Here is a 10,647-nt window from a genome sequence, read left to right on the forward strand (position 1 = left end):
GCTGCAGAAATCTAGTGATGTTTCATGAAGCTTTGGCAAAAATATTTTACAATGGTGTAAATATAATCTGCAGATCTCTTTTCCTTTTCAAAGCTGCCCCAGTGTTCCTTATACATTTAGAATGCAAATTCAGTTAGAATGGATTTTCCAGATTGAGTACGGTAAGAACCATTAATGTTTAGTGCTATAATATATAGAGCATAGTCTGTGACGGGAACAGATAGCTGTAATGTCCCTGAAGTACCTAAGTCGCATGGAAATACATTACAAGCAAATATTAGTATTTTCTTAGAGCCATCATTATTTTTATATTTGTTAATTGTGTTCTCATGCCATAAAATGGCCATTCCCTAAGAAATACTGCAGGACAGAATTGTCTACTTTATAATAGCACAGACAGAAAGTTTGGAACAGGGAAGATGGGTTTGTGTCTTGCTTCCCATCTCTCTCTCTCTCACAAAGGAAGTGCCTGAAAGTATGTAGAAAGCTTTAGGCTTTACACATATTATATCACAGAGTCATAGAATCGTTTGGGTCAGAAGAGATCTTTAAGATAATTAAATGGATGCATAAAGATCCTGAGCAGCATACATGAAAGCAGAAAACATACTTAAATCAGACCCATTACAGTCTGGATTTTCTTCAGATACAGTGCTGTTCTGCTTTTATTCCCATAACATCACAAAGCTGAAGAATTTATAGCAGACTGGCTGGTGCACTGGACCTGTTACATGCATCTAAGCCAAATCACTGTTGCTCATATGTGATTTGCAATGTACATTTGTGTGTGCTTCAAACACATGCATTTTATGGGCAATCTCTGGGGGAAAAAAGAAGTCTTTATCTTCAAGGAAGTTTACACAGAGATCTTGAAGAAAACCATAGGGATTGATTGCTTTCTAATGTATCTCAGTAAAAATAAACAGGATAGAGGACAGTCTGAGGGCAGCAGCTGGATCAGAACTGCCTGGTACCAATCACCATATGAATACATGAAGGGGGCTGGTCTCTACTGTAAGAAGTTTATAATTAGAAAAAAATTAAAATATTTTAATAAATAACTTTGAAACTTTTTCTTTTTTTAAGTGTAATTTAGAACCTATTTTTATGTTTTCAAGGAAAACATTCTTGCTTATCTGTGCAACCTTAGCTGGGCACCAGGCAGGTAACTTCAGAATGCGTGAGCATTGTTTGTAAATGCTGGTCAGGCAGAAAAATCAAGATGCCTATATTCAGGAGTTTAAGGTGAATTAAAGGAATTTAGTGCAAGTTCCTGCTTTTGTTTCTGCCCCTTTTTCGTAGCAGAAGCAAATTAAGTAACTTGAAAAACTGACGCAAACACTAAATAGAAACATAGTTTGGATGCAGACAAGAAGTTAACAGTTTGCTTCAGTAGTATTTTCAATCACACTGGTCAGAAGTGAGGTTCTTTATGGTATTCCCTTAATTTACCCTGTGTTCGAGATTTACATTACTTTACTGGACCTAAAATATTTCCAGGCACTGGAATGGACTTTGCCCTTTTTTCCTTTTGGGAATGTGCAAATGCATTTTGTATAGATGCCTGCCATTGTGGTGAGCACAAGCAAACATTAGGCAATACCGCAATTTTCACAAGTTGGTCACAAAATCTTAAGTCCCTTATTAACCATGGTTGTTTTTTTTTAATAACTTTAGAAAGGTACATATGGAGCCTTCTCTACATCACCTACTTAAGTCATGGGGTGTTCCTGTATTATGCTGCTAGTGAAGCTCTGCAGTTTAATGTGAGGAAGTTGAGATAAAATGTCTGTTCATTATCAATGAATTTTTTAGAGAGCTACAACATTGACTTTGTTTGCTCTCAATTACCTGTGCAGTTAATATACCTGACTGCCTTGAATGGACACCTTATGTAGATGTGGCCACTTCAGTAAAATGTCCAGAGAGCCATCCACACCTCATCTCCCCAGAGACCTAAGTGACTTCCGCAATATGCTTAATTCCAGATTAGTTTTGAGTAGCTGTACTTACACTACAGTCCTTCTTAAAAACTGTAAGGTGACAGTTTGTTCATTACTTCCAAATTAAAGTGTGCCAGGTGATTAAGTAATATGTTATGAATCTTACGCAACTCCTCCTTGGAAGAGCTTTCATTCCAGACTCACTCCAGAGAAGGTCCTCTTTATAGTCTACTTGCAATAGAAATTATCACTTCCTTTCCACTCCTGGCATTTCCTGGCATAAACATTGACCCTTTTTAATGCCCCAGTCACTGTGATGATTAAAGCTTTATTGGGGTAGGGACACATGTACTCAAGCAGTGAACATCCTACACAGGTAGGAGGTAAAATAACAAAGCAATTACAATGTAGTAAACAGTTTGTGTGTGATCGTCATATTGGAATTTCACAGGACAATTATATTATTTTGTTTTTTTAGTTTGGATAAAACACTGTCAGACTTACAGATGAATTTAGGTTTGATCTTCAAAATACGAATCTGCACCAAATTGAGAATCCCAATAAAAGGGTCTTCTGCCATTTCAGCCTTGTTACCAGCTGATTACTGGCATTCGCAGGACTGTTAAGGAACCTGCGTATCTTTTGGTAAGGTAGTGCATACTTACTCCTACCAAATAACTACCAAAAAAACTCCAAACAAACAAAACCCAAAGACATCTTGCATATTTGCAGCTATTTTCCATATAAACTTCTGGCAAAGTTAGAAACGGTCAATTATAAAAAAATCCATGCAGAGTTGTTGGATTGGAACTTTCTGTGAGATGTTTACACACTTTCCCATCTGTAAAATATACCTCAAAGTTGTTTCTTGATGTGAAAAAAACACAATTGTTGGCATCTTCATTCCATGGAAAAAGGGAAACTATTTCCCCTGTGCCTGAGCAGTGCAGTCTCAAATGAAATGGAAACATTTTAACTTTCTTTAATAGCCCTCTAAATGACAATGCAGCTGAACAAACGGGTTTTTTAAATGGGATCTATTAGGATTTGATTTGGCTACTGGAGTGCTGCCTCTTGGGCAATATTTCAAATTCACAAGATAATATCTGCAAAAATGCTGTAGATGGAAATAAGAGAGTCAAGGAGGAAAATGAAAACCAGTTTTATGTTTAGTAAGTTCAAGTGTCCTGCATCGAAGACTACCAGTGACTTTCAGGAGGCCACTATAGGGAACTCCAACCTAGAAAATGCTGAGGTAAATGTTTCTTGGAAATACTCCTAATCAAAAAGAGCAATTAATATTAATGTAATAGCAATTACTCTGCCATACATCATGGTAAACTAAAGTCAAACTGAGAAGAAAGTGCCAAATAATCCACATACATGCTTTTGCTATGATAGTCTCCAGGTAAGGCTTAGCGGCAATTACAATATGTATTTTTAAAAGAGCTCCACCTGATTTTCCTGCTATGCATAGATTCAGGAGTAACTATCATACATGGCTTTCATATATAATGCATGTATTTTTGTCATTTGCCAATGCTGTGTCATCAGAACTGAGTTCAGCAGAAGGCTCAGGAAGGGGTTCTGCAGAAAGTGCTGGTGTTTGAGAAGTGTCCTCTTCCTTGCTGTCCAGCTGCATGCTTTCTTGTGACTGACCGTCCATGCAGTCCTTTTTAGAGAATGGGTGAACTGATACTTTTATTGCAATCTGTTGAGGTGGCTCGTGCAGTGATGATGCATCAGAGTCACCTGTGGGAGAGTCACTGCGCTTCAAAGCATTTGGGATCATGTATAGCTCATCTGTTTCAGTGGTTTCCTGGCCTTCTGCTGTCTGCCGTACAAAATTCTGTCCTTGCTCCTCCAGACCGACAACCTCCATAATTTCTTCCATTATAGTCCTGCAGTTCATGATGAGAGGTGGCAAAGGTACGCTCCGAGCAAGCTCTTCGATATAGCGAGCAAATTCCATGGTCTTGAACTGGGTTACTTTGGCAAGCTCAAGTGTTTTGGCTGAAGTGATAATTGGGATACGCTTTGCAATCTCAAAGGCTTTCTGGAGTTTCTCTGCCCCTTCTGTTCTGAAGAATTCATTGATTGCTTTCTCAGTTTTCTTCAGATGACTGCTCATCATACATAACCGAGTAATGTTCAGTATCATAACAATGGTAAAAGCTACAAGGCAGACAATCATGTAATAGATGCCCATATCTCCGGAGGTGAAGACAACCCTCAGAGTCACAGTATTGTTAACACTGCCGTACGTATTAGATGCAACACATGTGTATTTGCCTCTGTCTTCAAAAGACACGCTGGTAATGTTTAGTAGCCCATTGTCAAGAAACCACCATTTTCCTGCTGGAGAGGAGACAGAGTAACTTAATTAGAAGCATTTTGTTCACATAATCATCATAGTTTTAAACATCATCTTTGTCAAACTGGCTTCAGATTTTGGAAGAAGGAAATAATGTTCACAAGAAGACAAAGAATTTACCATCACAAAGGCCTCTCTATCCCTAGATGTGTTACTATAAAATCCTGACATCAACTGTGAATAATCTGATCATGCCCTGAAAGAGTCTCATGAAAAAAATTAATATGCATGACATCTATCACAATCTTACGGCCAGTTAAGTTACACAGATAGAACTACTTACCCCAGAGAGCCTCCCAAATGCATGCCACACTTCCTTAAAAAACAGTAACAATGGGATTGTGAGGCAGACAAACCTACTAAGCCCTCCTTATTTTATTCCCTGACAATGCATTTTCTTACAATTGGGTTATTTTTGGTGTTTTGTTACAGTATCTCATATAATTCTGTTAATGTAAACTTTAAACCCCTAAAATTTCAGAGATCATATACTATGCTGCCTACTCTCTGAGGTTTTCAAAATCTAATTTTGAAAGATGATTTTAAAAAGAAGAAATAGGAACCAGGGAGTAAAATGGATGGGAAAGGGAAAAGACATGACAGAGAACACCTTTTTTGCCAGTGTGAACTTCTACACATCACGATGGAACTTATTTTACTTTTAAGAGTCATTTCTATCAATTAAATGTAAGTGGTATTTTTAGTCGTTATATGCAGTTGTACATTTCATATCCTTTGAACCTGGCACAGCAGAACAATTTAGCTATTAAATTGAGACTAAACAACATGCTAAAATCCAGCACTGCTATCACTGCTAAAGTGATTCAAGATTCAGCTCATTACTGTGTTTGGCATTACATATTGGTAATGAATTAGATTTTCAGTTCCCCGAGTGAGTTTCATTTTTATTCAACTATCACTACCATTTTAGACCTGAGGATGTATATATTTTTTTTTTTTTTGCATTATTTGGTGTGATATGACTTATTAAATTACAACTTTGCTATAAAAAACATGATTCAACTACAATGGGAAAATCTGGTATCAATTCTTTCATTCATGTAAACCTATCCCTAGAAGGGTTCACATGGTGAATAAAAACAGCCACAAAGTGTAGGAGTGCCTCCGTGCCTTCTGAACACTTTCCACAGAGTGATGTCATACAGATTTCCTTTTAGAACAATGACACAGGCCTATGTAAGATGGCAAGATCATCTAATACGGCTGCTCAGAGGCAGGCTCAACTGTTTTCAATCTCTGTAACGCAATCCCAAGCAGGCACCTGGCAGATATCTGCTGAAGGCAGTAATGGAATCTTCCACAGGAAGGAACTTCAGGTGTGCACCTATCTTTACTATCAGAAAGTTGGTTTTCCTTAATCCTAACCAGTTTAAGTCTATTAACATGAGCATTGTTTTTACTTGGGGTTGCAACACACTCTCTTTGTGGCAAAAGCTATCGCTAACCCACCCAAGCCCCTTTGGACCCCAGCTGTCTTTGCACAGTTCCTACATGTGCCCACACAGAAAATTTGCTCACAGCTCCCTGAAAAACAGTTGTGTCATGCAGCACAAGTGGGAAATGGCTCCAGAAGCCCCTACAAAATGCACAGGAGACAGCAGATCCTGTGGGAGCAGGTCAGGCTTTGCTTTTATCTGCATGCCAGCCTGGAGAGTTAGCCTGGTGGCAGAAACAGATGCCAAAGGATGTGCTGAAAGTAGATTAAAACAAAATAGGAAATTCAGTTTTGCTGTCTTACTAGCCATACTGAATGATGAAGAAAAAGCTGGAGCAGGACTTTTTACAAGGGCATATAGTGATAGGATGAGGGGGAATAGTTTTAAACTGAAAGAGGGGAGATTTAGATTAGACATTTAGGAAAATATTCTTCATTATGAGGGTGGTGAGACACTGGCACAGGTTGCCCAGAGAAGCTGTGGATGCCCATCCCTGGCACTGTTCAAGGCCAGGCTGGATGGTGCTTTGAGCAACCTGGTGTAGTGGAAGGTGGCCTTGCTTGTGACAGGGGTGTTGGAACTAGGTGATCTTCAAGGTCCCTTTCAACCCAAACCATTCTATGATTCTACTAAGGCATCTAAGCAAACACACAGAATCTGTGATGAGAGGACTAAAACCTCTGTGCAATGCAGGTAAATGCACTCCTGTCACATGTTGGTGTACACTTTGCTTCTACATTTATTTTATCCTTTACATAGTTCTTTGGTTTTTGAAAAGATTATTTTTTTTACATTATTTCTTTCAAGGAAGAATCTGTGGGCAATTTTGAAACTCATTAGTCAAAAAAAGCCTTTATGTCAGAGTACTTACGGGCTTTTAGCATTTTGAAAGTTTTTCTAATTAAGCATGGCTTATAGAAACCTATATAGAAAGTATTCCCACAAGATCCTTGCCTCAATTCCTGTGTGGACACTTCTTAATTACATCTTTTTATCTGCTTACTTACAATTTTTAACTTATCTGAAACACTGGGTTTTGCCCTAGTGTAATTCTTGAAAACAGCTGCATCACTTTGCCTGAAATTTAGAAATATAGAATAAATAAAAAGCTCAGTCTAAAGCAGACCTTCACATAAACAAATCACCCCAATCTTCTAAAGTTAGGCAAATTCAGAGGACAACACTCTTATAGAGGAAATGTCATGGGATGCCCAGGGAAGTTGGGAATGCTCCATCCCTGGTGGTGTTCAAGGCCAGGACGGACAGAACCTTGGGTGGCATGGTTTAGTGGGAGGTGTCCCTGCCCATGGCAGGGGGTTGAAACTAGATGATCTTAAGATCCTTTCCAACCCTAACTCTTCTATGATTCTATGATTCTATCTGTAATAGGTAACACTTCTTTCTCCATCTCTAGAATAAGAAAAAAATACAGAGTATTGGCTGCTCAGTATTTCTTTGAATTGAAATGTTGGCAAAGTGGGTGTTTATTAATTGTTAAATGATAAGCTGCCTTGCTGATGTATCCTGGCTCCAGCTGTTATAAAAGACGTAACAGCACTGAACTGTGACTCAATGACTGCATCTGGGCCAGTGGATCCTGGCAGACAGTATAAGCCTAACAAGAAAACAATGATTAGGAAAGGTATCATTTCTGGGTTTTGGTAACAATTCAACGCCATATGCAACGTAACTGTATACATAGTAAGGAAAGGCCTTGAGCTAGGAAACATTTCTTATAGGAAGGCAGTCATTTTTTTAAGGGGGGAAGTGCCCTGTTGAAAGTCCAAGTGATGTTGTCTTAATACTACATATGCAATTTTTACTGACTTGGTCAAAGTTTTTGCTCAGCTACCTAAATATTTGTGTTAGTACCTGCCTCTCTCACTTGACTATACAAAGACCTAAAGTTAGATGCCTAACGAAAGGGGAAAATTTCTATTAGTGAGCCTTAGGAAACCACTCCAGTGCACTAATCACAGTATGTTGCTATGACTGCACAGATTACACCTGAAAACACTAGCTCAAGTAGTTCCTATTTCTAGCTTTACTCAGAAAATTATGAAATACTATCATGTAAAATGTAACCAATTATGCAGTAAGCTTTTACAGATACACTATGCTCTTGAGTATCCAGCTGGATCAATCATTACTCCTGTCATAGCAGCATTCTCCCTCAGGTCAGCTATTAGTTAGGCAAGCTATTTTGAATTTAGTATGAATAACTAGTTTATTTCATGATGCTGTGAACAAAGCAGTCAGTATGGAAGGATTACATGAGCAAAACACCTTCCCCCCACCTCCAATGAAATGTTCCCTAGAACTATAACTAGGATTATAACCTAACCCTTCCATTTAAGGAAAACAAGCTTGTGTAATTAAGGTCTCCAGCAAATGCAACTGAAGAGTCTTAACTAAAGCCAGGAAGGCTCAGACTGCTTGTCCTTCTGACTGCTGCCCTATATAGCTTTCTGTTGGTCATTCAGGGCATCTCCTGCATCTCACCCTTCATGGCACTACACATAAAGACCACAGGTGTATCAGGGAGTTAGCTGTGTTGAATTCACATCAACAAATTACTGTCATATGTCAAGAGAATCCTCCCTTGATTTGGAAAACAGCTTTTTAATCTTTTTTGGTTCCAGAGAAGAACAAAAGAGGACAGAAAGGGAAACAAGATCAAACCCGAAACCTTCCAGTGAAAGAAGCCTGTCTACACGTTCTGTTAAATGTTTCAGCTTCATGCTTTGTGCTGCTATAAATAACAACAAAATGTTACTGTTTTCTTCCAAGGTGCACACAACAAATTTATGGCTGCCACTGTGTTTTCACACAGTTTCACACAGGAAAATACCACAGTCAGGCTATTAAATTCAGGTAATTAGTCAACCTGCTGAAATCCAAAGTGCCTCTGGACAGGCTATATCAGTGAGAACATGAAGATCTTACCTTTATTCTCCTCCTCTTTGAGTAGGTAGCCATTGGAATTGTACCATCTGTAATGTGGACTAGGGCTACCTTGGACATTGCAGTCAATCAAGGCACTACTCCCCTCCTTGACTATAATATGGTCGATGTGGGAGATCACCGAGGGCATGGATCCCGTGTTCATGTCAGTGCGGTTGAAAGTGCTATTAGTCACATCCTCAGCAGTTGCTAAAGCTGCTAATAAGATGACAAGGCGTGTGGTAGGCAGAAAGTACAAAAAGTGGTGGCTGTTCAGTATGTTCATTTTCCTTCAGCGGTATACATACACAACTGGCTGGGGACTGGGATTGGTTCCGTTCAACACAGGCCCATGACGTGAGGAGGTCACAGGAGAGTTCTACCTTGATCTGTGCAATTTAATGTTTAAAGTATCCTATAAAATAAATAAATAAGTACAATGAGATGGATGTATAAACAATCCATTAGATGTGCTCTTTTAAAATAGTGACACATCCATTAATGCATTTCACAATCATCAGCTCAGTGTCTTGTCTAAATGCTAAAGTTATCACAGTCCTTATTCTTACTGGAAAAAGATGCATATATTTTCCTGATAATAGTGTTGTTCAGTGTGGCAGGCGTGGGAGAAAGCTTTTATCACCTAGACACTTAGCAGCAATTTAGCTAGAGCAGCAGCTACAGTTGTATGCCAAAAGTTCGACTGATTTTTCTCTTTTTTTTTAACATTTGCAAAATCAACAGGAGAAACAAAGGTACAGCACATTAAAGCTGTCACTATGGATTCAGTGCTGTAACTATGTCACGTGCATGAGTTTAGGTGAATCGTGGAGCATGGTGTAAGAAAGAACTGGTCCAGGAAAAGTTTTCGGAGTTGCTGTTGGAATCCTTAATATACACAATTTTGTCCAAATACAATAGCACATACAGGAAAGGCCATTCACTTTAAGCTGCTGCATTTTTTTAAGTCATCTGAGATAAAACATAGCATGAAAGAATATTCTTAAAAGAGGATATTTGGTACTTGGTAAAGTCATTTCAATGTCATTTTTAGAGCAGACTGTCACGGTTTAAGCCCAGCCAGCAACTAAGTACCAAATGAAGCTGGGACTTTTCCATTCCTTATGTGGCACATACTTTTTGCACACTCTCACAAAGTATTTTCCCTCAACTTATCATCTACAATGAGCCCTTTCTTACACAGTGATTTCAAATTGTAGACAGAGGAGGGGGGTTTACAAATGTGTTCTGTACTGCAGTCATAATGCTTTCAGCAAACACAACTGGCATTCAGTACTGAGTCAGGACACAACATATGCCTCGAAATGAGCACCTCTGAAAATTTCACTCAAGAGTCTAAAGGTCCTAAGTTATGCTAAAATCACATCAGAGTATCAAACTACATTGGTTTTACTCATGTGTTTCAAAGGTAAATAACTGAAACTTGGTGAAACTTACTAGTTAGAGGAGTGTACCTGGAATCCAAATACAGGTAACTATCTAAAAAAATTTCCCAAAATGAAGATTTCACTTGCAAAATTGTTTATATTTTGTTAAAAATCTGGTTGACACTGTGGTAACTCCTCTACCATAGCACAGAAAATGACTGCTGACAAGGCTACTTCAGTTCCATATATAAAGGAAACACTAAAATAAAAACAAATGAACAATCCCATTCCCCCTTTTTTTCTTTATTCAAAAAGGAAAGAAAACAATATTACTGTTTTTCACTGGTAATATTTGACTTAGGTTATTTTCTTCTCCATTCACCGTTCTCTGTAAAGTAATGAACTTAATTTCATACAAATAGATACAACTGTTATTAAAAGAGCAAGAGAGTTTCCTCCATTTTGCAGGACAAATCACTACTAGAAATGACAAACTATGTGCTTTTAGATAAGCTGCACACATGGTGTGGATGCCTGTCACA

At 38.4% G+C, this 10,647-nt stretch overlaps 1 protein-coding gene across 2 annotated transcripts; it reads right to left on the reverse strand.

Annotated features, from left to right (window-relative positions):
* Window positions 1-2,729: 2,729 nt before the first annotated feature.
* MFAP3L (microfibril associated protein 3 like) lies at window positions 2,730-9,641 on the reverse strand. Of its 2 annotated transcripts, none has more exons than XM_057419007.1 (2): window positions 8,721-9,641; window positions 2,730-4,298 (listed from the first exon to the last, which is right to left on the reverse strand). In XM_057419007.1, exons 1-2 carry the CDS (start codon window positions 9,001-9,003, stop codon window positions 3,436-3,438), a joined length of 1,146 nt encoding a protein of 381 aa, XP_057274990.1. In that variant the 5' UTR covers window positions 9,004-9,641; the 3' UTR covers window positions 2,730-3,435. The 2 variants fall into 2 exon arrangements, with proteins under 2 accessions (XP_057274990.1, XP_057274989.1); XM_057419006.1 differs by having other exon boundaries at window positions 2,730-4,301; window positions 8,721-9,638.
* Window positions 9,642-10,647: the final 1,006 nt, after the last annotated feature.

This window comes from Pezoporus wallicus, unplaced genomic scaffold (assembly GCF_028554395.1).
Source record: "Pezoporus wallicus isolate ANWC-B61680 ecotype Strahan unplaced genomic scaffold, APGP_CSIRO_Pwel_v1 contig_2384, whole genome shotgun sequence".
Lineage (NCBI taxonomy): Eukaryota > Metazoa > Chordata > Aves > Psittaciformes > Psittacidae > Pezoporus > Pezoporus wallicus.

Coding starts and splice junctions, on each gene's coding strand:
- MFAP3L (XM_057419006.1), bottom strand. CDS start 9,003: ATGAACATACTGAACAGCCACCACTTTTTGTACTTTCTGCCTACCACA. Junction 4,302..8,720: donor CAAAGAGGAGGAGAATAAAG/GTAAGATCTTCA, acceptor TCTCCTCTCCAG/CAGGAAAATGGTGGTTTCTT.